The sequence below is a fragment of the Pinus tabuliformis genome, chromosome 9 (genome assembly GCF_031772625.1).
Source record: "Pinus tabuliformis cultivar Carrire ecotype Pingquan chromosome 9, CPIR1, whole genome shotgun sequence".
NCBI lineage: Eukaryota > Viridiplantae > Streptophyta > Pinopsida > Pinales > Pinaceae > Pinus > Pinus tabuliformis.
In genome coordinates this window covers 1,525,718,703-1,525,746,313 of record NC_142307.1, presented here as the reverse complement: position 1 = coordinate 1,525,746,313, position 27,611 = coordinate 1,525,718,703, and the positions used below count along the sequence as shown (strand labels likewise).

The window sequence follows — 27,611 nt, the reverse complement described above, 5'->3', positions numbered from 1 at the left end:
TCAAGTGAGAAGCCCTAACGCAGTCAAGTTTATGGGCCACAGTGAGGGTTTGTTGGAGGTGACAATGTGGTAAGTAAGGGTTGTTCCTAGTGCGTATTGCTAGGCAGATTAGGCTGAGGAACAGTTGAGTCTTAGCCGCAGCATGAAGGGTCAAAGGGGCAGCGTGTAGGCTAACCTAGACAACATGAAGCGGCTATAGGGACAGCATGGCCTTAGCACAGTTAAACAAAGCCAAAAGGAAAAGTGTAAGTGTCGAGGGTTACACCCTTGGAGAACCACAGTCTTTAGAAGGTTGGTTTGCTGATTTGTATGGAGAATAAGGGTTGTAGGGTGATGCCCTAACCAGTAGTGCAGCGTGGTGAAACAACACATGGCAGCAAGGCTACATAGTGCTGCTTAGCAGCAAGTATGGATAGCAGCAAGCACGACGGCTAGTACAATAGTACTAAGACTACATGATGCTACTAACTAGTGCAGCAAAGTAAATGGGACTGCTACATGGTGCTGCCAAGATGCAAGGGACAACAGGTGGCTTAGTGCTACAAAGATGAATGGGACAGCTAGACAATGAAGCTTGGTGGAGCCACGATACAAGGGACAACAAGGCTACATGGTGCTGCTAAGACACATGGACAATAGCAAGGTATGCTAAGACATATGGGACAGCTGCAAGGTATGGCAAGGCAAAGTGGGACAACAGTTGTGACACGACAGAAGGCACATGGTACAACAACAAGCATGGACAGCATGGCTATCATGGACAAAAATGTAGCATAAGGTGCAATAGTCATGAGGTCCAGCATTGTGATGATGGATGCAGCATCGTGCAACATGGTGAGGTGCAGCATGCTGGCGAGATGTAGCACGATGATAGGTCAAGGAGTCACCTTGGAGAATCAGTTGAAGCAACATGTCTTCAACTGATCTCATGTATCATCTTCTTAGAGATAATCTATGCACTTCTCTAGATAAGTCAAAGTGTTGACTTTTGTTGTAAATGTACTCTCTCTCTCTCTCTCTCTCTCTCTGTGCTGAACTATTGAAGAACATATAAATAGAATTGATCAAGGGTTTCCCCACATTGGGGTTTGTCCCTGGCTAGCGCCACATCTTGTGTCCTCTTGTCTTGGCTTGTCTTCTGCGACTTATGTTTATATTCTATCTGCAGTTTACTTTAATGCTAATGTGATTGCTAATCTGGAAAAGATATTAAGCGAACTATGAAAATTGAAATAAATTGCTCTAAGCATAGAACATACCTAAACTTAACATGGTACCAGAGGAGAGGTGAAGACAATGCCCAAGCAAGAGTGAAAGAGCAATCACCGAAGACAGTTGGGAAAAGACAAAAGGATTAATGGATTCCTCATCGCTCTTCAAATTCACCAAGGGTGAAATCGAAGCAGAGAATATTATCAGAATGACGCAGCGGAAGGCTTCTTGCCTACCTTAAGATCACTTCAATGGGAAGTCCGAATCTCAAGGTGGAAGGAAAGACAGATGCCTTGTTTGTAATAAGTTCAGCCATTATGCGAAGGAATGTCTGAGGTACAAACACATCACTTGATGATGATAACAATCACTCCAGGGACATCTTCAATGATCGGAGGAATGACAGGGAATGCAGGTCATCAATGAAATGACTGACTCTTCAAAGAAAGCAAGGAACCCAGGTATGAAGAATCAAGTGTTGTTTCCTGATAAGATAAAGAAGCGCTATCTTGTATTGGCCCTCTCCTTCAGACTCTTTGGGAATCTGGCTTATTGATCGTAGTACTTCAAGGCACTTCATCGGATAGAAGGGTGCTCTCTCTAATTTGGTTGAGATGGAAACAATCCTGGGATTATACTTGGAGTCGATGCCACCTATACCTCAATTGAATGAGGGTAACTCGATTCATTTACAAGAATCTCTTTATGTACCTGATCGTAAGAAGAACCTAGTGTCCATTTCGGCAATGGAAGTCAAAGGTTTCAAGGTGGCATTCATCAATGAAAAGGTACGTGTTTGAAAATGAAATTTTCTAAGATGCTTTTGAGTTCACGGTTGGCAATTTGTATCAAGTTGCAGGATGGTCCATTGGGGACCATGTCAGTTGACACATCTCATCTATAGCACCAGAGGTCTACTTATGGGGCCTTACCCGATGTGAGTCAGATGGTGACTCAGATGCTTGAATTCAAAAAGAGCATGAAGGTACATGTCTGAGATGTACCAAAGGAAAATCTTACAAGGGGACCATTCCCCTCATGTAGCAGGTCCACAGGTTTGCAACAACCCGAGGGGTTTGAGATCATGATTTGGAATCTCATGTATGCAAGTGGAAGAAAGCCCTCTATTGCTTGAAGCAAAACACCCTGGGCATAGTATGAGAGGATTGATAGCTGTCTGATGAAGATGAGATTCACTAGGAGTGAAGCCGATCCAAAACCATTGCTCAAAGGTTGTGGATGATAGACCTCTCATACCGGCACCTTCTGAGGACGAGCTATTTCTGAAAGGTGCAGACCCTCTCATTTGCAAAAGTAAGAGGGAGTTTGATTCCAGATGTGGAATGGTAACCTGCAAGCCCGTGACTACCTCGAGGATCTTAACTTTAAGAAGTTATATGGTAGTGATGCCAGACCAGATTTGGGAAATGTCTTTGAGCTTCATAAACTCATTCACGTTGATGTTCTTGGTGAACTTCCGTCTGGACATATGATTCGCAGTTAGTATGATGAGCTCATATATGGTTGAGCCTCACTGGATTAGTGCCAAGAATCTTCTAAGATATCTTCGGGGCACAATCTCTCATAAATTGAGATACATTGCCGAAAATATGAAGTTGCATGATTATTCGAATGCTGACTAGGCAGGCAGTGTGGAGGATCTCAAGAGCACTTTTGAGTGTTGATTCTCTTTGGATGTTGCTCGATACCCTGGATGAGCAGGAAGCAGAAGACAGTTGCTTTGAGCACCGCTGAGACTAAATACATAGCTACAAGTATGACCTCGTGCGAAGCTGCCTAGTTGTGGAAGCTCTTCAATGAGCTATCTGTACACATGATGGATACCACCGTGATCTTCTGTGTCAACCAGAGGGGGATTCGATTATTGAGGAATCGCATATTCTATGATTGCTCCAGTAGATAGACATCATATACTACCTTATCTGGGATATGGTACATCGATGAGCGAGGAGGCTCCATCGCTTTGAGACTGATGTACAGGTCGCAGACATTTTGTCAAAGCCCTGGGGAAAGGTCAAATTTGCGGCTTTCCCGAACGACTTGGAGTCGTTGAGAGACCCTCCTATGAGGGTCCTGCATGATGCATGCATTGAGCTCTGGGAGCGCTGAGGGGCTTGGGGTACTTATTGGAGCAAGTTAGCAACCAGCGACCATAGGGCGAATCACTCTCCCCTAATGATGCGTTGTGTATAGGGTGAATGGCTCAGTCTTACCCTGTGATACCTCGTGGCGACTTAGGGACAAGGTGAATGGTTCTCCTGTCGAGGCATCTTACCCATGCAGTCTGAGACTCATGGGAAGTACCTCTCATCTGGCCAATGAGCAGGGAAATGGGGTTAGGGACCATAGTAGTACTACCGATGGACGCATCGTTGTATCTATCGTACTCCCTATGCTAGGATGACCTCCATTGATCTGGGATCAGTAGGAGTGGTTTGAGACACTCTCTTGTGATATTGATCTGGGATCAATAAAACTGACTTTGGGTTAGTAGAGAATGGTATGAGACATTCTCGATCAATTCTTCTTCTTCATGGTTCAACAAAGCAGAGCAGAGCAGTGCAGGGAACTGATGGCAGAGATAGTACAATCGGACATATGGATCAGTGGATGGAGTTCTCCCTAGTTGAGAGGGAGTGTTAAAATTGGCAACTAGGGCCAATCTCCATATGGGTCATCTTATTTATGGCAGCTGTTTTTTTTTTTGGATCCCTCTCATCGAGAGGTGTAGGATTGATCCAAAGATCATCAGATTCCGATAAGTATTCATGGAGTTATGAATTTATTTGTGTTATGGGACAATTTGTCAAGGTCGGCTAGCAACCAAATAAACCCCACTTGTGCTCAACGTTTTACTATAAATAGAGGTGCTCAGTTTTAGTATAAAGGAGATGACTTGAGATTCATTTATAACACACACTTCTATCTTGATTTCTCTCCACTTGTCTTGGGTTTTAGTGGAAGAGAAATCTAGGAGTGGAAGCCCTAGACATTGGAGGAAAAGAAGGCAACCCTAACGCTACAAGGACGACAACCCTAATATCTACGTAGTCAAGTGAGAAGCCTTAGGATGCAGTCAAGTGAGAAGCCCTAGGATGCAGTCAAGTGAGAAGCCCTAACGCAGTCAAGTTTATGGGCCGTAGTGAGGGTTTGTTGTAGGTGACAGCGTGGTAAGTAAGGGTTGTTCCTAGTGCATATTGCTGGGCAGATTAGGTCGAAGAACAATTGTGTGGACAACTGAGTCTTAGCCGCAACATGAAGGGTCAAAGGGACAGCGCGTAGGCTGCCCTATACAATGTGAATGGGTTGTAGGGACAGCGTGGCCTTAGCCGCAGTTAAACAAAGCCAAAAGGAATAGCGTAAGTGTGGAGGGTTACACCCTTGGAGAACCGCAGTGTTTAGAAGGTTGGTTTGCTGATTTGTATGGAGAATAAGGGTTGTAGGGTGATGCCCTAACCAGTAGTGCAACGTGGTGAAACAACACATGGCAGCGAGGCTACATGGTGCTACTCAACAGCAAGAATGGATAGTAGCAAGCAAGGCGGCTAGTACAGCAGTGCTAAGACTACATGATGCTACTAACTAGTGCGGCAAAGTAAATGGGATTGCTACATGGTGTTGCCAAGATGCAAGGGACAACAGGTGACTTAGTGCTGCAAAGATGAATGGGATAGCTAGACAATGAAGCTTGGTGGAGCCACAATACAAGGGATAGCAAGGCTACATGGTGTCGCTAAGACACATGGAAAACAACAAGGTATGCTACGACATATGGGATCGTTGCAAAGTATGGCAAGGCAAAGTGGGACAACAATTGTGACATGGCAGAAGGCACATGGTACAATAACAAGCATGGTACAACAAGCAGCATGGAAAACAGTGCAACATAAGGTGTAGCAATCATGAGGTCCAACATTGTGATGATGGATGCAACATGGTGTAGCACGGTGAGGTGCAACATGATGATGAGATGCAACACAATGATAGGTGAAGGAGTTACCTTGGAGAATCAGTTGAAGCAAAATGTCTTCAACTGATCTCATGTATCATCTTCTTAGAGATAATCTATGCTCTTATCTAGATAAGTCAAAGTGTTGACTTCTGTTGTAAATGTACTCTCTCTCTCTCTCTCTCTCTCTCTGCAGAACTATTGAAGAACATATAAGTAGAATTGATCAAGGGTTTCCCCACATTGGGGCTTGCCCCTGACTAGCGCCACATCTTGTGTCCTTTTGTCTTGGCTTGTCTTCTGCGACTTATGTTTATGTTCTATCTGCAATTTACTTTAATGCTAATGTGATTGCTAATCTGGAAAAGGTATTGAGCTAACTATGAAAATTGAAATAAATTGCTCTAAGCATAGAACATACCTAAACTTAACAAAATTGTAGTTGGAAGATCAAGAGAATTCACATATTAAAATCTTAGAATACAAAATAGGCAAACTTCAGCAAAACAAGAAAGAGTCACAACATAAGTATAAGGATTTTGAGGATATACATTACAAGTAATAGAAAAGGACAGAAATTTTGCACCTCAGAGATGACCGTGAAAAATTACTCGAACAAGTTAAGAAGCCTAAGGTTACAAAGAGAGAATTCAAGAAGCACCTATCAAAACAAGAAAAGGAAAATTTATGCTTAAAGAACCTTAATCAAAGGTTATTAGAACAAATCAAAAGTTTCAAAGATCAGGAGGACATTAAGAATAAAGTCAACAATTCAAAAAATGAAGAACTTTTATGTCTAAAGAATCATAATCAAAACCTACTTACACAAATAAAGAAGCTTCAGAGTGATAAGAAGTCGCTAAAAGACAAGTTAGAACAACTTATTCAAGAAGCAGCCAAATCTTTAGATATGCAAACTCAAGTTGAAGAAAAGGGAGCAAACATTGATCTAGATAATACCACAAATCAGAAAGATCCCAATCCAATTGAAGTGAAGACATATTCAAAAGTTACAGTTCAAACAACGGAAATTTCAAGTGAAGATCCAACAATTAACCAAGCAACTTATGTACCTAAAGGAAATCAAATACCTCTAGTAAACCAAGAAATCGCCACAAACAAGTTAAGTGGAGATCAAATGACAAGAACTACTTATCAACACCCAAATCATAAAAGCACATATCTCAACCAGTGTACATATCCTTATCACTCAAACCAGAAACAAGTGACTTATATTCCAAAGGATATCGATGTCACCGTAATTTAGTCTTGTGATAAGAATTCATCCAAAGTTTCCAGTAATCACAAGATTCCACAAAAAATTAATATGGGATGGTTAGATAACTCCACAATACGACAATTCTATACCACACAAAAATTCATATCATCTTGTATCATCGAGGATGACCGTTCCAAGAAGTGAGAAAGACGAGAAGACATTACGAGACAAAAAAGATATCAGCCTTTTTAGTAATAAGCTTTGACGACAAAGCTTTTCTAAAGGGGAAGACAATGTTATAAATGTAAATAAAGTAATAATTAAATAGTTAGCAGTGATTAATGTACTGAGGAGGCATGTCTCAAAAGACATGACCATTCATAAAAGGACACCTGCCTAAGTATATAAGCAAGCCCTCATTTGTTGCAATTCCATCATCTCATCTCTTGCATTCCAACATTTTAATATAAATATTACTATCCTATAATGGATATTTTTATATTTCAGATCTTCTGAGTATTATGTTGCATATATGAACTTTTCCTCATAACAGGGTGCTTCCTAGTTTTATGTTAATGCCAAGGCCAACAATAGGTGTTATCTTATGTCAATTGACCCCCACCCAGTTGAACAACCACAATTTGTTACACAACTTTGCACTCATTCCTTTAAATGTTTAATATTAAGTTTATGATGGGAATGAGAGGTAATGGCCTTCATAATTGTTGAGAGATATAGATTGGACAGGAACTTTCACACAAGTTCAAAGTGAACATTCTAGAAGCAGTTTGAGTTATTTTAGAAAATAAATTCTAGTTTGTAATTTACTTTAGTAAAAAGGTGAAATTTTTTTATGTTTAACTATTAAGGCTAATAAAGTGTTTTCATGGCATTTGTGATTTTGACTAGAATTAATCTCAAAAATAGATTAGGTTTTTCGCAGATTAAGGTTTCAGCTAAAAGTATAAAGATAGGTCAAGATAGAGGGTTTAGACACAATTGAACCATAGTTTTCAAAGTCGGTCAGTCTGAACCGAAAACTGATCAAATCCACTGATTCATTAGTCTTGGTCACCAAACCGGTTGAAAAACACAGTTTTCTGAGCGGCATACTAGTTTTTTGGTGTAATCGGCCATAAATCGACTGGTTTATTGCCAGGCCAGCCACAGACCCCACAAAATGCAGTTTTGTGAGTTTTGATTCCATTTTAAGGGAAATGACTCAGGATACTTGAGAGTGGTTTCAACCTCATTGGATTTTATATGGAAAAACTAGAATTTTAGAGTTCACTCTAAATTCTGCAAACTTAATGGTTTTCAGGATTTCATGGTTTGGGGGTTTGCAATGTTTCCATTTGATTCTATCATGCATGAGGGTATGAGATTGGTGTTTGATCAAGAGGATGAAGCCCTTTAAGAACCTTGATGTTGGTGGCACTGATTTTTGAACTCTGTTGATGTTGGTCGTATGAATCAGTGTTTTACAACCAGGCCGAGTTGACTCGGAAACGGCCTGGTCAAACCGAGTCGAAAAAAAAAATTACGACCAGGCCAAGTAACCGGCTAGGTTGGCCGAGTCAGCTATGACTCGGCCTAGTCATCCAATGACCAGGCCGAGTCATAGCTGACTCGGTCAACCAGGCCGAGTCCGTATTGACCAGGCCGGGTCAATAAAAAGCGGCTGGGCAGCGTAAATCATGTTTTTTTTTTCACTTTTTTGGTGTTTTTTGGTAAAGTTAATAGGGTTTGTGGATTCCAAAGGGTAATGGTAAATTGTTAAATGCTTTTGGGGTCCATTTCCCCCTCCCAAACTCTATTTAAGACAGCCAAATGCTCTCATTTCACTCACAGCAGTCTTATGCATTTGAGTGAGAGTCTTCTTTGAGAGTTAGTGAGCAGTTCTTGAGCTTGTTTTGGAGCAGCAGTGAGGAGTCTTGGAGGAGCATTGTAGCTGGAGTGAGGAGCTTCTTGGGCAGCCATTTGGAGCAGCATTGAGGAGCTGATTCTTGGAGCAAGCTTGAGGAGGCAGTTTGTGCCTGGAGGTATTTTTTTCCACCCTTACAAATCTGTTTTTGCTTAGTAAATTTTAGGTGCATATCAAGAAAGCTTAGAGAGTGTTTTTTGTCAAATAAATGAACATTGAATCAATTTTTTTTTTTTTCATTTTCAGATTGTTTTCCTAGTCAAAAAATGGCACCTAGAGCAAAAGATCCTGCTTGGGCATATGTTGAAATGGTTGATAGTCAAATGCAATGCAAATTTTGCCATAAGAAAATTAAGGCAGGTCCTGGGGGGATTAATAGGCTGAAACAACACTTGGTAGGGATTAAAGGCCAAATTACCCCATGTCCCTCTGATGAAATTGAGGAGATTAGAAAGAATTTGTTGGCCAGCTTTGAAAAATTTAAAGAAGATAAGGCTAGGCAACAAGAGATACAGGCTGAGATTGGGAGGAAGAGGGAGATACAAAGAATGATGGCTACCAACCCCCACTATGATTTTGAGGGTTCTTCCTCTATCCCTCAAACTGAGGCATCCAACCCTTTCCGTTATGTTCCTCCCTCTTTTGGTTCAGTTCAAGATAAGGGAAAGGGTAGAATGAAGGGTAATGTGACTATCAAAAGTTATTTCACTCCCTCCTCTCCATCAGATGCACATGGTCCTGAAGTTAGTAAAGGTCAAATTCAGCCCACTTTAGATGACCATTGGAAGAAAGAATTGAGGGAGACTGCTTGTGACTACATAGCTAGATGGTGGTATGATGCTGATATCCCCTTTAATGCTGCTCGTTCACCATATTATGAGCCTATGTTTGATGCCATACATGCTGCTGGAAAAGGCTTCAAAGGCCCTACTATGCAAGAGCTAAGGGGGGTTCGTTTGCAGAAAGAAATTCAATCCATTAATGAGTATTTGCAAGAGTTCAAAGACTCATGGGCAAGAACAGGGTGTACCATCATGTCAGATGGATGGACTGATCAAAGAAACCGTACCATCATAAACTTTCTTGTCTTCTGCCCACAGGGAACCATGTTTTTAAAATCAGTTGATGCATCTGATAAGGTAAAAGATGGCCACTTGTTGTTTCAGCTATTGGATGAGGTTATTGAGGATGTGGGGGTGGCTAATGTTGTTCAAATCATCACTGACAATGCCTCTAACTATGTTCTTGCTGGTAAACTGTTAGAGGAAAAACACAAGACCATCTTTTGGACCCCATGCGCTGCACATTGCATAGACCTCATGCTTGAGGATATTGGAAAATTAGATTGGGTCAGAAACACTGTAGATAATGCCAAAAGCATAACAAAATTTATCTACAATCATACACTGGTTTTGAGTCTCATGAGGAAACACACTGGAGGCAAGGATATTATTAGGCCTACCATCACTAGATTTGCTACACATTTTTTGACATTGCAATCTATGCTTTCCCAACATAGAAACTTGCAAAAGATGTTTTCCAGTGATGAATGGAATCAAACCAATTGGTCTAACAAACCAGAAGGCAGAGAATTGAAAAGGAAAGTCCATGATGAAACTTTTTGGAGATAGGCAGCAGAGATTGTGAAGCTTGCTGAGCCACTGGTTAAGGTGTTGCGGTTGGTGGATGGGGAAAGGTTGGCTATGGGCTTCATTTATGAGGCTATGGATCAAGCAAAGGAGCAAATAAAGACAGCATACAAGGATAGAGTGGCAAAGTATGGGCCCATTTGGGAAATCATTGATGAAAGATGGAACAATCAACTCCATCGCCCTATACATGTAGCTGGGTATTTTTTGAACCCACGGTATCATTATAGAGCTAAGGAGTCAGGAGCTTTGAGCGGGGAGGTCAGAGATGGACTGGTTGATTGCATTGAACGCATGATCCCATCGGAGTCTGATCAGCTGCAGATACATCAACAGGTCACATCCTTCAGCAATGCAACAGGTACCTTTGGGAAGAACCTAGCAAAGATTGCAAGAGAAGCAGATGAGCCAGGTAAACAAAAATTTCAATTTTCAATTTCTTAACGGTTTTACAGTTTTACTTTTTTTATTAAAGACTAAAGTTTGTTAAATCATTTATAATTTGAAAGTTAGATATAATTTGTAATTTTGTTGAGCTTCAGCCTTCATCTAACTCATAATTCATTACACTCCTATGTTTTTTGCAGCACAATGGTGGGAGGCCTTTGGTGGCCAGTGCCCTCAATTGCAAAAGTTTGCAATTCGTATTTTGAGTCAAACTTGCAGTGCATCTGGGTGTGAGCGCAATTGGTCTGTCTTTGAGAGGATTCACACAAAGAAGAGAAACCGTTTGGAGCAAAAACGGTTGAATGATCTAGTTTTTGTCCAATACAACCTTCGGCTCAGACGGAACCAATTGCTGAACAAAAGACCTGATTCAGATCCCATTGTGTTGGAAGACATTGATCCAACATCAGATTGGGTAGTGGAGAGTCGTGCACCAGAGTTTGATCCTGATGAGGATCTTGATGAACTTGACTTGGGTCTGGAACATCAACTTCAGCCTGTTCAGTTGAATGCAGATCCCGATCCACCAGCCTCAGTCTCACAGCCAGCAAGGACTCCGAGGAGTAGGACTCCAGTTGTAGGTGCTTCCTCTGCTCAGCCACGACAGAAGCGCAGCCGCATATCTACTCTATCTCAGCTTGCATCTGCTAGTGGTACTGGCACCACTTCTACAGTTGCAGTTGGAGACGATGATGATGAGGAGGCATGGGGCCCCTTGTCTGACTCTGATGATGATGATGAGTCTGATCCAGAGATTGGTCGATATGATCTTGGCTCCTCTGGCAGTAGCCAGTAGTACTAGTATTGGAGTCTGGTCAGCATCACAGTTTACTTTTGTTGTAGAGGCCATTTCTAGCCTCCTTGGTTATTTGTATTTTGTTTTGAGTCTTTCACTTTGATCATGTATGACAGTTGACTATGTAGCCATTGGGTACCATTTTGATATAATGGATTGGTTCATGAGCCTACTTTGATCATATGTTGTCTTCCATCTATATTATAATGCTATGTGTTTGGAAACATGAATGAAAATCTTTAAAATTATGTTTAAAATATTTAAAATTATGTTTTTTTATAAAAAAGATAAATATTTAATGTATTTTTTACAACGACCGAGTCATTGAAATCGACTAGGCCGAGTCATTACCGAATCGGAGTCGGAGTCGGAGTCGATCCTCGGCCTGGTCGGAGTCATAAAACACTGGTATGGATTGTTGAACTCCTCTACCATAGCCTTAACAAGAATGTACCGTTCACCCAAAGGAAAATAATTGATTAGGGATGCTAAGTTTTTTCTACCGCATTATAAGGCTGAGGAGTTGAACCCTTCACTCAAACCAAAATCACTACCTAGGCATGTTAAACTTTTTCAATTTCTATCAAATTATAGGGTTGAGCAATCCAAGTCTGAAGACTTTGAGCAAGATGATGTTTATGTATCTCTTGCTGATGATCCCATTTTTAGTAGCGCTGAATCAATGATGAGTTTCATGAATGATCATGTTGATCAGTGATTTGTAGTTTTGATGTCTATTTCTGCTGTTACTACTACCACTAGATTATTTAAGTAGTTCATGTTGATGATTCCTTGTCTAGTAGTGGCGATGAGTCTGATCATGATGAGGAGTGATCATGTTGATCACTGATATGTAGACTTGTAGTAGGCCAGTGACCCCATAGCTTATAACATTGTTTTTGGACTCTAGAGGCCATTTAGAGCCTCATTGATTAAGTATTTTGTTGCTGATATGTATTGCACTCAGTGCCAATTTGATATATTCCCCTTTTCCTGGTATATAAATGAGCAAACTTTAGATATTTTATCTCTTGGTTTGGAATCATGGTTTTAAATCTTTAAAATAGTTTTTTTCATTAAAAACTCATTATTTCATGTATTTTTTTAAAGACTGGTTCATTGAGATCTGACCAGTCCCAGTTTGACTGGTTCCAGTTTGAAAACTGGTTTCGTTGGTGGACCGGTCCGGTCACCGGTTTCAGTTTTTAAAACTATGAGTTGAACAGTTGAGTACTTTGAGTAACCAGGAGAGAGAAGGGAGGGGGGGGGGGGGCGGCAAAGGCAGGGGCTGTACAATACAGATCTATACAGCAATATGGATCCATATACTTCCATGTAGAGAGAGCAGAGAGTCAGGCAGAGGCAAATTCAAATCTGTACAGCAGTGTAGATCCATACACTATTGTACAGTCGTATGCAAGTCTGCACACTCATATGGATAGGAATGTACACGTCCATAGAGCAGATTGTACTTTATCAGCAGGCGATAGAGCTTAATTGGAGGTGACTTGTTGACTGTGCCCCGTACAACTGCTGGTTTTAAGCAGACTCTGAAGGTTTCCTCGTAACTTTTTCAAAGGAATGAAAAGTTGATTTAAAGGAGAAATTATCTATGTATGTTTGAAGTTGGTTTATGCTTCTGCTGGTTGATTTCCAACAATTGTGTGATTGATGCTATGATCTGAAATTTAATTTCTGCATTAATTAAATTCAGCAATTTACTTGTTTAATTGAGATCAAAAGGACATCACTCATCTAGGGTTGGAATTTTTACAATAATGAGGTTGATAAATTATGTATTGGTATTACAAAGATTTGCATAACAGCACTAGAACCACTTGGGGATTGTACCCTTAGCATTTAAGAAAACAAAATACTGTTTCAAACCGCATATTTGAATTATATACATATATATATACTTGGGATGTATATGTGAAATTGTTCTATGTTTCTGGTATTTGATTTCCAATGACATCACTCATCTAGGGTTGGAAATTTTACAATAATGAGGTTGATAAATTATGTATAGGTATTACAAAGATTTGGGTAACAGGACTAGAACCACTTAGGGGTTGTACCCTAAGCATCTAAGAAAACAAAATACTGTTTCAAATCTGCATATTTGAATGTTATATATATATAGGATGTATGTGTTAAATTGTTTAATGTTTCTGCTATTTGATTTCCAATGATTATGTGATTGATGTTATGGTCAGAAATTTAATTTCTACATTAATTAAATTCAGCAATTTACTTGTTTAATTAATATCACAAGGACATCAGTACTCTAGAGTTGGAATTTTTATAATAATGAGGCCGACAAATTATGCATGGGTATTACAAAGATTTGGGTAACAGCGCTAGAACCACTTGGGGATTGTACCTTAAGCATTTAAGAAAACAAATTACTGCTTCAAATCTGCATATTTGAATGTTACATCTCAGCAATGAACCCTGCATTGTGCGTGTGTATTATGCATGTGTATTACAGAGATTTGGGTAACAGCGCTAGAACCATTTGGGGATTGTACCTTAAGCATTTAGGAAAACAAATTACTGTTTCAAATCTGCATATTTGAATGTTACATCTCAGCAATGAACCCTACATTGTGTGTGTGTGTGTGTGTGTGTGTGTGTGTGTGTAAGGATACTTGGCAGATGTGTGGTAACAAAATCATCTTGGAAACACAAAAAAATGATGCATTCAAAGAGATAACTCAACATAGTAATTGAAACGAAGCACGATGATCTGCATATTTGAATGTTACATCTCAGCAATGAACCCTATATTGTGTGTGTGTGTATATATATATATATATATATATATATATATATATAAGGATACTTGGGAGATGTGTGGTAACAAAATCATCTTGGAAACACAAAAAAACGATGCATTCAAAGAGATAACTCAACATAGTAATTGAAACGAAGCATGATGATTAAATCATTGAACAATGCTACTAATCTCAACAAATTGTCCAAGTCTTTAAATCTCTATAAAACGATTCCAACAATAATTTGAGATAGTACACAAACAGAAACTTACAACATTAACAACTGATGTGATATTCCACAATGCATAGACACGTGCAAGTCCTGCTGATCTTCGAGGCCCATGACTGAATAAAGCATTTATACCAGCAGGCAAAGGCGATAATAGAGCAAGAGGAAGAATGAGGAGGACCACAAGAAATGCTCCCAATGATATCGAGTAAAATTGCAGCAATGTCAAAAGCATTAAGCTAAAATCTCCTAAAAGCAAAATTGAGATGATGAGACCTACAAGGTCCTGCAATAAAACAAGATGGAAAGTTCTTAGTATTGTAACAAACAACTGCCTTCCTGCATCAAGTTATACCCTAAGCAAATATTTTTAGAAAACATTCAGATAAAAGGGTTACATTAACAGTTCCAAACAAATGAAGTTGCAAAATCCAACATCCTAAGAAGGAGAGTTACTTGATGGCCAACTGGTCGTGTATTACGCAAAACAAAAGATAAAGGAAATAAAACGTCCTTCTGATTCTTCAGACAACGCAAAGTAAATGAATTGATTATTGCTCCATTTATCCTTCTATCAGTTGAGCTAAGATGCGTGTATTGTGAATTCCCTAGACATGGAACAGACTGACGATAGCTGCAAACATCATTTGTCCTGCAAATTACAAGTGGTAGGTTGTAAATAAATTTGATGAAATGTTGCTTCAACAAATTAAATGTCTTAGACTGTATCTGTTATTCGATGGAATACCTTAATTGTTCAATGCTTATACTATTTGAAAATTCTGATACAAGTGTGGTATGGGCCACTTCATCAACAGAATTCACCACAAGACCAAGCTGATAGTAACCAGAATCTGTGGGCTGAAACCAGGCAAGGTCAACCTGCACACCTTGTAAACTGAGCCCATAGTTTGCATGAGTGCCAAGCCAGGTTATGACAGGCATCAATGTACCATGGAGACGACCTTGCCGTACTGTACGCAGTTGAGCATTCAAACCAGCAACAAGTCGATACCATATGGTTGCAGGCACAACCTAAAACATTGACAAAAATCAGGAACTCCCAAAGTACAATATTAATCTGACTAGTTGCCTGGAACATTGAACATCAGAAATCATTACCAAATAAATTCAGTTCTAGGCCTATAAATAAATACGGACCTGCCCCATAAGGCTGGTCAGAAGGTTATCGCTATGAAGAGTGTAAGGAGCCATATAGCTTCCAGCCCCTCCAAATATGATACACATGGGAAATCTTTGTTGCAGCCGTGGAGGCAGATCAGGCCGCTTTTCATCTCCACCCAAGAAAAAGTCAACATATGCAACCATCAAATCAGGGGTAGCAGCCACCTGCATTTGGATCAACATTTGAGCATTTAAATAAAAGTTTACACATTGGAAAAATAACAAAATTTTGATGTCACAATGTCAAAAAACCTATGTAGAATGCTTTTCCTGCTAGCACCAAAGCATTAAAGTATTACCAAACAATATAAACTAGTTAACTCATTAATCGAAAGATACTATCCAATCATTAATGAACTAATTAGAAAAAGCACATTATTTCTAATGCCACGTGTGCAAAAGTTGCACATACAGAACCCAAGGGGTTAGCTCAACTAGTTGTGGTCAATGCTGTTGTACATTTCACTAGTTCTGTACTAGTAGGTGCTTGGTTAAAATTCCCCTGGGTTAAGCACACTAGTCTACACCCACTGTATACAAGGGATGATATTCTCTACAAGGTTTTCCTGGGGGAAAAAATGTTTTCGTAAAAGAGAAGATATATTATACATTATTGGATGTTAATAACTCTTATATATTGCTACCCATGGCTCTGCCACTGCCACCGTAAAATCCATGCTACATGATCAAGATTTGCCGAAATTTCTGTGGGGTGAAGCAACTAAAACTGATGTATACATTCAAAACTGAAGTCCCCACAGGTCACTAGATAACATGACTCCCAAAGAAGCATTCATTGGGAAGAAACCTAGTATGGACCATCTCCGAATTTTTGGCTATCCCTATTTATATTCATAAACTGAAAGACAACAGAAAGAAATTGAATCCCTCAGGCATGAAAGGAACATTTGTTGGCTACAGTAAATACTTCAAAGGCATATGGGATCTACATAAAGGAAGGACACCGAATAGAAGTTAGTCAAGATATGATATTTGATGAAAGTATTGCATTAAAGAGATCAAAATATCTCTCAATGGACTCTGATGATGAAGAACTTCCTTTATTTGAGGAGGAAGGCACAAGGGAGGAATAAGAACCAAATCATGAAGATGAAGGTCCTAGTGAACCAATACAACCGGTGGTCATTCCTGAAACTAGAAAAAGACCAAACTGGTTGAAGTCTACTCTACTAGATGTAGAAGAACATGGAGCAACCCGAGGCACATTCAGGGAAAGTAAGAAGCCCAAAATATTCTCTGGATATGCTGCATACATGACAAAGCTGATAGAAGCAAAGCCATCGACCTTTGAAGAGGTTGTCAAACATTAAGAATGGAAGGATGCCATGAATGAAGAGTATCAATCGATAATGCAAAATGGAGTTTGGGAAATCGTACCTAGGCCTGAAGACAAATCTGTGGTAGCTTCCAAATGGCTCTTCAAGATTAAACATGCAACATATGGAAGTTTTGATAAGTATAAGGCCAGATTTGTGGCCAAGGTCTTCTCTCAACAAGAAGGCATCGATTATGAACAGACATTTTCTCCTACAACAAGGTATGCAACTATACGTTCACTGGTCTCTTTAGCAGCATCGATGGGATGGAGCATTCATCAAATTGATGTCAAGACTGTATTCCTGAATGGCATGGTTGATGAAGAAGTCTATATAGGGCAACCCTTGGGATTTAAAGTCAAGAATAGAGAGACTTATCTTTGCAGGTTGAAGAAGGCATTATATGGCCTTAAGCAAACACCAAGAGCATGGTATGCAAGGATGGATGCATACCTACAAGGATTGGGCTTCACAAAGCATTTGGTTAATCTAAATCTCAATATCAAGGTTGCAAATAATGAACCTGTAATCATTCTTCTATATGTGGATGATCTTCTCTTGACAGGTGTCAAAGGTCAAATCTAAGAATTCATGAAGCAACTAGCAACAGAATTCAACATGAAGGATCTAGGGCTGATGCACTACTATCTGGGAATGGAAGTTTGGCAGGGACCTGATGAGATTTATCTATGTCAAGGAAAGTATGTGGTCGGGATGTTGAAGAAGTTTGACATGATGGATTGCAAACCTATGACAACCCCCATGATCAAAAACTTGAAAAGGCTAAGGAGTTCTGAATCAAGCCCAATGGATCCTACCAGGTATAGACAATTGATTGGCTCACTGATGTACTTGGTGAATACTCGACCAAACATATGTTTTGCAGTGAATATTCTCAATCAGTTCCAAGTTGAGCCAAAGCATGATCATTGGATAGCAGCCAAGCACATACGGAGATATCTACAAGGTACAATGCCTAAAGTATGATAGGAGGAATGATGTCCACTTGATTGGATATACAGATTCTGACTGGGAAGCAGTGAGCAGGATGGAAGAAGCACTACAGGATGATGTTTTAGTTTGGGATCCTCCATGGTCTCATTGATGAGCAGAAAGCAAGAATCGATTGCTTTGAGTACCGCTGAGGCTGAATATATTGCAGCCGCTATCTGGTTGAGGAAGTTATTGTTCGACTTGTTTGAAGGACCAATGGACCCTACAGTAATACATTGTGACAACACTAGTTGTATAAGGTTGTCTAGACACCCAGTTTTTCATGGAAAGACAAGGCATATAAACAAGTATCACTACATTTGAAATTTGGTGCAGGATGGTGTGTTGCAGCTACCATATATCTCCACTGATGAACACGTAGCTGACATCTTGAAAAAATTTCTTCCTAGTAAGAAGCTTGTCTTCTACATTTTGTTATTCATTTTCTATCTACAATTACTGTCAAAATCTAGTGTTCTCTTGTCTTGGCTTGTCTTCTGCATTTTGTTATTCATGTTCTATCTACAGTTACTATCAATGTGATTTACGGTTAATGTGATTGCTATTGGAAAACTAAATTGGAAATTGTCATTGGGCTGCTAAGGGGACATTGAAGTAATTGTGCTAAGCACAAAACATACCATCATTAACTAAAATTAACATGGAATCATAGCCCAGGTGAAGACAAAGCCCAAGTAAGAGAGAGAAAAGAAATCACCAAGAGAAAGATATTGGACAAGTTTCAATGACTTCTTCATCTTCTTTCAAGACTGAGGACAAGCTCAATGATAAATCAGACTATCATGCATGGAAGATGACTTTGGACCTGACTTTGGAGGAGCATGAAGTATTAGACTATGTGCAAGGAAAAGTGGTGGAGCCTCCTACAAATGAACCAACTGCTGCTAAGATGAAGTATAAGAAAGGTGAGATCAAAGCTAAGAAAATTACCATTGACTCCATTCAAAAGCATTTTGTTTCCTATATTTCTAATTTAGGAACATATAAGGAGATGTATGATAAGCTAGTTGGGATGTTCAAAGTGAACAATGCAAATCAAATCCTCTTTCTCAAAAAAAAGTTGAAGGACATCAAGATGGATTAAGGGGAGTCTATCCAATCCTACTTCATGAGAATAACTCAAATCAAGAATAACTTACTATCTATTGGAGAAATTATTGCTAACAGGGAGCTCACTCTCATTGTACTTGGAGGTCTTTCTAGACCTTGGGATGTATTTGTCACTAGTATTCTCAACAATGACATGATACCTATTTTTGATGAGTTATTGACTAGATGCACTCAAGAGGAGACAAGAATGATAGAAAGAGATAAGCCCTCTAATGGAAATGGACGTACTGCCTTCTCCGCTCATGCAAGGACGAAGAATAATGTTGGCCCAAGAAGACAAGGTCAAGGATTCAAAGATGGAAGAAAAGGAAGGTGCTACAATTGCAACAAGTTTAGCCATTATGCCAGAGAGTGTTCTCACAAGAAGAATTCTCCAAGGGATGATGAAAACAACAACAACAACAATTTCAAAAGCAATGGCAACCAAAGGAACAACATGTTCAACAACAAAGGAAAGAGGAATGCTCCCGTTGCTCGAAATGGAAATGGTCGACCTCCTAAAAGGACAAAAAATGCCAGGCATGATGAAAGTAATGTTGTACAAAAACAAGATGAACTTTATCTTATTTATTCTCTATCTACTACCTCCCCTCTGAATACGTTGGATCATTGGTTGATTGATAGTGGAGCCTCAAGGCACTTCACTGGGTACAAGGAGGCCCTCTCTAATTTGGTTGAAAAGAAGACTAATTTGAAGATCATACTTGGAGATAATGCCACCTAACCCGTGAAAGGGATAGGTGTTGTCACTCTTCACTTGAATCAAGGCCAAACAATTCATCTTCAAGAAGTATTGTATGTGCCAGTGAAATGTCGCACTGCCTCCTCTCTCCTCTGCACAACACTAGGCTAGCCTACGCACTCCCTGTGGGAGTTAGTAGATCTGCTCCTCTCTGCTACTGCTCAACAATAGAGAAATTGAATTCCCTGACTAGGAATTCTCTAAGGAAGAAATTCCCTCTAGTATGTCTTCATCTCCCCCACTGACATTATTTTGCCAGCAACTGCTGCGAAATATTTGCGCCCAGCTAAAGATCTTCTCTGTAAGGAAAAATACGTTGCCCACTTCTGCCTCGGGAAAGCTTCGATCTGGAGATCAAATTTCTCTGTCGACTCACTCAGAGAAATCGAATTCTCCTCAAAACTTCGACCTCCTTGGCCCACGAACTGCATTGCCTCAAGAGTTTCAAATTATTGCCTCTGTAAGTAATTTCGAACTCCTCTTTCTTTCTGCTTCTGAGCTCTTTTGCTCACGATCTATGCTCTAATACCATGTGAAAAATCGGTTACCCGATTCCTACTGCAACAACTGATGTTAATTCTTCTAATTGTTAATTTGACTAAACAATTTACTTGTTGTGTGCTACAACAAATATCGAATTAAATCCACTGCAACCTACACAAATAAAAATTGTGGAAACTAAATACAGCAAAGGAGATAAATAATCATCACACACATCTACACAATTATTTTTGGACAAATGTCCCCGTAAAAACCCACTGTAGGAAAATTGGTGCCGCAGCTTAGGGTTTGTATTATTAAGCAATAGTAAATCTAAGTACAATTCAGTGGATGCCCAACTAGCTATCCGATACAGAGAGAAATTGGCAAAAGTGTTGGTGAGAGAAATTTCACACTATTCTTGGAGATTTGATTCTGATCTAGGGCTTGTTGACAGGCCCCCACGCTGCCTTTGCGCAACTTCTACATCAACCCTACGCAGAACTACATCACTCTGGCTAGGCTCTACGTCAATTCCTCTGCTCACCTCCTGCTAACTGGAAATTCGATCTTCAGGCCTTCCAGTCTCACACCCTGGCTTCCTACACTGAATCTCGTCTCTCCTAGCTTGAATTTGAACTCCCTATGAAGCTTTGCGCTACCTCTGCGTGGCACTGCGCTGCCTCACAAAACTGCTCTCTGCCTTCTCTGCCTTGCACTCCCCAGATCTAGAAAACTTCTTCTGTCTACTATCCTTACCCCTCATTGCAAGAAAACACCTTGATCGATTCTCTAGAAACTGTTGCACTGCCCTCTCTGAGAAATTTGATCTCTTGATCTCTCCCCAATGTGTCTTCCAAATGCTCATCAAGCCTCTTCTTATAATCTTCTCGTTGATCAATCAACGGCCCGAATTAGATTCTAATCAATGGCTCAAATCAGCTTCACTTGATCCTCATCTTTCTCTAGAAGATTCACACCCAATTTAATTAATACACTTTAATTATTTTAATTTCCTAAGTTTAGACTTAGGCATCCATTAAAAAAAATTAATAATTTTAATTAAATCTCCTCTGGGTGGAATTTTCCAAAATGATTTCTGGGTATTGTGGAATGCATGTGTCCTAGCCTCTCTACAAAGTTTCAAGGCTAGAGCACATCCGATGCTACAAAAATCAACAAAGTAGAACCTGGTGTCTATTTCTACGATGGAATATAAAGGCTTCAAGGTAACATTCGTTGATGGAAAGGTATGTATTAGGCAAAGAAACCCTAAAGATGCACTTACTCTTGGATTTAGGGTTGATGGTCTCTATCAAGTTGAGGAAGTCCTTTGGGAGCTTTGGCAAGCGATACTTTTCTTTAATTTGAGCTATGGTACCCGAGGTTCGCCCTCTTACATTACAAAGCCTTACATGGGGTAAGGAAGATGGTCACAGGTATGCCCAAGTTCAACATGAATCATGGAGTCTGTCAAGGTCGTGTAGCCAAACAATTGATATTCTTCAATTGGACCATTCTGACCTGTCTGGTATGTTGCCCATAACATCTTTGGGATGATACTTATATTATGCAATCTTTATGGATGACTATTATCGTAAAACATGGATCTATTTCTTGAAGAGGAAGGATGAAATGTTCAAATGGTTCCATTCTTTCAAAGAATTGGTGCAAAATCAAACAAGGAAGAAGATTAAAATATTGAGGACCGACAATGGAACCAAATATGAATCAAATGAATTCAATGAATTTTGCGGAGAGGTTGGCATGAAACAACTGTTCCATACACTCCTAAGCAAAATGGCGTTGCTGAAAGGAAGAATCAAACAATCATGGAAGCCACCCATGCCATGCTCCATTATCAAGGCCTATTGAAGTTTTTATGGGGAGAAACTGCCAACATTACCGTATATGTTCAAAATAGGAGCCCGCATCAAGCCTTAGATTTCAAGTCACCCGAGGAAGTCTTCATTGGTAAGAAACTTGATGTTTCTCATTTTAGAATATTTTGTTATTTTCACGTGCCTGAAGAAAGGAGGAATAGGTTGGAAGCTCTAGGAAAAGAGGTATATTTGTTGGCTTCAGCGAAAATGCAAAGGCATATAGAATCTATGTGCCTAGTCAAAGAGATATGGAAGTAAGTTGTGATGTCACCTTTGATGAAGATACTGTCCATGGGAAAGCCATAGATCTCCCTACTCCAAGGAAGGATGATGATGATGCTGTTGAAAAACAGGATGAACCTCCGACAGATGAGCCTATGCCCGATGTTGAAGGTCTGATGGATCTTATTGATCCACTTCTTGGTGATCCCTCTACCTCAAGGAAAGGACCTCTATGGCTCAAAGATACTCTCGAAGATGTTGAAAACATACTGCTCCAAGAGGGACATTTCATGCAAGTAAGATCCCAAACAAGTACCAAGGATATTTGGTTGATATGAGTATTATCGTTCAAGATGAAGCATGCACATTCGAAGAAGCTGTAAAACACCAAGTATGGAAGGATGCGACGAATGTGGAATATGAAGCGATCATGAGGAATGAAGTCTAGGACGTGATGCCTAGACCCATTGACAAGTTCGTAGTCACCTCAAAATGGCTTTACAAAATCAAACATTGAGCTAATGGGAGTGTTGAAAAATATAAGGTCAGGTTCATTGCTCGAGGCTTCTCTCAAAAAGAAGGGGTGGACTTTGACGAAATATTTTCACTGGTTGCCCGATATACCACTCTCTGATCTATTATTGCTCTCGTTGCCACTCAAGGATGGAGCCTACATCAAATGGACGTTAAAATTTCTTTCTTGCATGGCTCACTTAAGGAGGAAGTCTAATTGGAACAACTTTAGGGGTTTAAAGTACAAGATTGAAGGACACATGTATGCAGGTTGAAGAAAGCCCTCTATGGGTTGAAGCAAGCCCCTACGGCTTGGTATGAGAGGATTAACAATTATCTTATGAAGTTGGGATTTACAAGGAGCTATGTTGATCCAAACCTATACTTCAAGGTTAAAAAGGACTAGTGCAAACCCTTACATTTATTAATGCAAGAGGGAGTTGACCTCCGAGTTCAAGGTGAAGGACCTAGGATTGATGCACTACTTCCTAGGCTTGGAGGTCTGGCAAAAGCCAGGTGAGATTTTCCTTTCTCAAGGAAAATACATTGTGAAGTTGCTAGAGAGATGTGGGATAGTGGGTTGCAAATCTGTGTCTTCTCTGATGGAACTCAACTTCAAGAAGCTATGTGGAAGTGATGTTGGGCCTGAATTGGCAAAACCTTCTAAGTATCGACAACTTGTGGGGAAAACTCTTGTCTGGACATATGCTTTGTTGTAAACACATTGAGTTAATTTATGGTTGAGCCTCATCACATACATTGGATTGCTGCTAAGAATCTCTTAAGATATCTCTGTGGCACAATCAACCATGGACTGAGATACATTGTCAGAAATAATTATTATTATTATTATTCTAGACAAGCATGTTCTTCATCCTTCTAGGTTTTTGAGTCAAAGAGTCAAAGTCCTATTTGGACCTATTGTAAAGAAAAAGGAAAAGGAATTTTTTAAATATGTAATTTTGGGACAAAAACCCTTCTAGGTGCTAAGTCAACCTACCTGTCAAGTCAGCTCTGCCCCAATGGACATGTCTATTCGCACCCCTCTACACTGTATAAATAGAGTGAAGATGGGCTCATTTGGATACACACGTTTGGAAGATTTTGGTCTAAAATATTGCAGAAAGAATAGGGATGAAGAGGAGGGTCAAAGTATGAGAGAAGGGGTTTTCTTCCTGAGCTTAAAGTTTGTGGAAGTTTTGCCTTGATACATCTCTTGTCGTTGGTCTCTTGATGATGGATTTGTTGTGCTAAAGGAGAGTTTGACTTGGCATCTAGAGGGTGAAGTTTTCTATGGTCATAGGTCTTGGATGTCTCACTTTGATCTGATTCTATAAGAAGATAATTTTCTGGGTTTTCCCCTTGGAGGGGTTTTGCCATGGCTTGGAGCCTATATCTTGTGTTTTCTGTGTTTTTGTGATCTTCATGTTTTTACATTTGGTAATTGCTTGATGAAAGAAAAAAAACATAATATGATAATGCCAATAAATTCACTAGTAATTATCAAGAAAGGAGAAATTTTATTTAATTTGCAAACCTCCCATTTCTCCAATAGGAAAAAGTTTGACTTTACTTGACTAAGGGTTACTTGACTAGGTTTGACCATAGCTTGATCTGTTTGATGTCATAGTTGACTCGCAACATTAGATGTATCTCTTGTTGAATTAAAGAATTTCTCTAAGGAAAAAGTTGTTGGGTTTTCACCCAAGTGGGTTTTCCCAGGGTAAATCTTGTGTTCTCTTTGTGCATTGTGATCTCTATTGTCCTTATGTTTTTATGGTTGAATTTCTAAAGTGTAATTGCTTAATGATAAACTAAAATTGTTAGAAGAAGATATATATCATTAGAAGTAGCTAGCAATTGCACCAAATGTTGCAAAGGAAACGTCGTAAGGCATAAATTCAAGAAGAATCATACCATATAAAAACTCATTAAAGATAAAAAAAAAATAGTGAACAAAATGTCATTCAAAGCTAGAAGATAAAGAGAAATCACTTACATTATGCCAAATTGACAGATTCTATAACATTTCCAACATAGATTGCCTCTTAATCTTCAAAGATGGTCTTTCAAGTTCTAATAGAAAATATTTGATAGATTTTGAAAAAATACAAGTAGTAGATGAGATAACTGAAATAAAATAATATTAATTCATGAACAATATGATGGCTATCTTCCCAAATCTAAATTTGCATCAACACCTCACAAGTTTTAGACATCATCACGTATTAGATGAAAATGAGCCAGACATTAGCTCCCAATTATTCATAACTTTTGGTGTAAAATCTGCAACTTTGATGGGAAACTCTAGTGCAGTGCAATTGATAATGTTCAATATCTCCAATGTTTCATCATCTTTGAAATTGTAAAGAAATATTTTGAATTGCACTGACACTAGCAACAGACTATTTTAGTATTTTGCATTGCCCCCTCAACAGTATAGGGTTTACATCTCTTGGTGGCCAAAATTCTAATCTGTATTATAACTTCTTGTATATATCATCGATTTATATTGACAATTGCAACAAACCATTGTAACATTTTACATGGTGAAGAAACCTCTACATGGTTGAAGACATTGATTATTCACACAATCCAATAAACCACCAACCACCTATAACTTGACCTTTATTTCAAATTTACCTTAACTAAACAAATAAAAACCCAGAAGTAGTCTAACGAGTATGGCAATGATTTTATATCAGCTTTCAGAAATGACTGGCAATTGGGACCGTCTGCCAATGATCAACAATCAGCTCTGACTAGTGCTATATACAAATACAACAATGGGGAAGAGCTAAATGCCATGGAATACCAATGGTAACTTCCCTCCCACTCGGTTGTAGGAAGAAGGATCTCCTTTTCTTTTCTATATATGTCTATCAGATTGAATTCCTAGACACATGATGATCCGGATTTAAACAGGAACGCAACAAATTACAGAGATAACCATATACACAAAGATGCAGCGGAAATAATACTTCATTTCATTAATGGAAAATACTGAAATATGCTTACAACCAGAAATGGAAATAAACCAGCTAGGGCGATGGTAGCTTATCTCTGAGAAGAGATGTGATGGCTACATGCCTCTGAACTGTGTTACAATGAGGCTCGAAAGCCTATTTATTGTTGAGAAACAATGGAAAAACCCTTAACATTCCAAAACCTAACCCTAGGAGATGAAACGCCAAACTGTGGGCCCCGTTTGGGGTAAATTGGTACATCAACTTCCCGGGGTCGTAACTTTGGCATATGATCTCCGTTTGACGCGTACAATAGCTCATTAGAAAGATCTATCCGAGCACTATCATTGTTGGAACGGGCAACATCGGTCCATGGACCCATGTTACCCCCGGATTCCCCAAAAAACGTCGTTTAGGGCCTCAAAACGGCTCCGGAAGTTCAGGACCCGAAAAACTGCTAAAAATAGTAAGTTGTGCTACAATTAAGGAAACTAAAAATGCTGAGAAAGACAATGGTGGGGGTCCAGGTGGACTTGGCATGTGGCCACCAATATCCACCTGGATCACATGATGTTAGGAAATGTAGTTAAAGAAAAAAGTTGTAAAGATCAATGGAGAATTTTTTGGGCTCCAGGATTCCCAATGAATTGAAGAAATTCCAACACAGTCCTCACAACGCTTCAGTTTGTAATCTTCTTAAATGTATATATTCCCCTTATGAAGATATAAGTATTTTTCCTTGAGAAGAAAACAAAATAAAAATATATATTCTCCTTATGAAGATATAAGTATTTTTCCTTGAGAAGAAAACAAAATAAAAATATATATTCCCCTTATGAAGATATAAGTATTTTTCCTTGAGAAGAAAACAAAATAAAAATATGAGACATTAATTTGGTGGTTAGTGACGAGCTAGATTTTCACTCTTTCCTAATGCTTTTGGATTTTGGGTCATTAACCTATTTCCTTACATTCAAGATAAATGAGTTCTTAGCCAATAAGTAGTTTTAGGTCTTACTCCAAAACCGAAACACAATTTCAACCTAAATAATATTGTGAGAAAACTTCAATAATAAATGTTATCCTTGATACTAAAATATTCTTTTCCATATAATAAGTGTTATCATGAATGTTTATGAAAAATAAGTAATTACTTATCATTACAAGATTTATATCTCATCATAAGATTGCCAAATTTTTATATAATTTTATAATGCACTAGAATGTTTTTCAAAATATTTTATTTATATTGAATTATTAATAAAATAATATTAGATGTTTACCTATATTGGAAAATTGGTTTATTTATATTTTTTAAATTTGTAGTGCTTAAAATTTACAATGGTGGATTAAAGATTCAAAGTTAGTTGTTACATGGTTCATGAGATAGGGATTACTATTAAAGCGTTAATAAATTGGCGGGTTAAAGATTACAAGATTTATATCTCATCATAAGATTGCTCAACCAATGTCGGAAGATTTTTTCGTCATCGGTCTTCCCTTTGACAACGTTCTTCCTATCGCCCACTCGCAACTACTGAAGCAAAAGCAAATCCACTCTCCCTACGATATGTCACAAGATGAGCAGCCTTACTCCTATGATTAACCGACCCCGAACGATCCATAGTCATATATATATATATATATATATATATATATATATACATTTCACATTTTTATATTTAAAAATATTTTATTTTTTATTATATATTTACTAACAAAATTTTCTAAATATGAATAAATTTTTATTTAAATTTCTTTAAATGTGATATGCATATTATTATTGTTTGTGAAGAAAAAATGTTTGTGATTTTATTAATAAAAACAAAATTATAATATAACAAATCAAATAAATCGATTCATTATTATTATAATTATTATTGAGCCTGGATTAGTTGATGGAACGCATGAAGCCAGTTTTCTGAAATTTTAGCTG

General features: G+C 38.8%; 1 protein-coding gene across 4 annotated transcripts in view; it reads right to left on the bottom strand.

Annotated features, from left to right (window-relative positions):
• The window catches only part of LOC149154414 (uncharacterized), a 361,061-nt gene that overhangs the window by 55,790 nt on the left and 277,660 nt on the right, over positions 1 to 27,611 (bottom strand). For all 4 annotated transcript variants that reach the window (XM_089438291.1, XM_089438293.1, XM_089438292.1 and 1 more), the window contains 4 exons: positions 15,385 to 15,573; positions 14,972 to 15,258; positions 14,680 to 14,875; positions 14,267 to 14,509 (listed from right to left, as the gene is read on the bottom strand). In XM_089438291.1, coding sequence (XP_089294417.1) covers positions 14,267 to 14,509; positions 14,680 to 14,875; positions 14,972 to 15,258; positions 15,385 to 15,573 — 915 coding nt within the window. The remainder of the gene's footprint in view (positions 1 to 14,266; positions 14,510 to 14,679; positions 14,876 to 14,971; positions 15,259 to 15,384; positions 15,574 to 27,611) is intronic.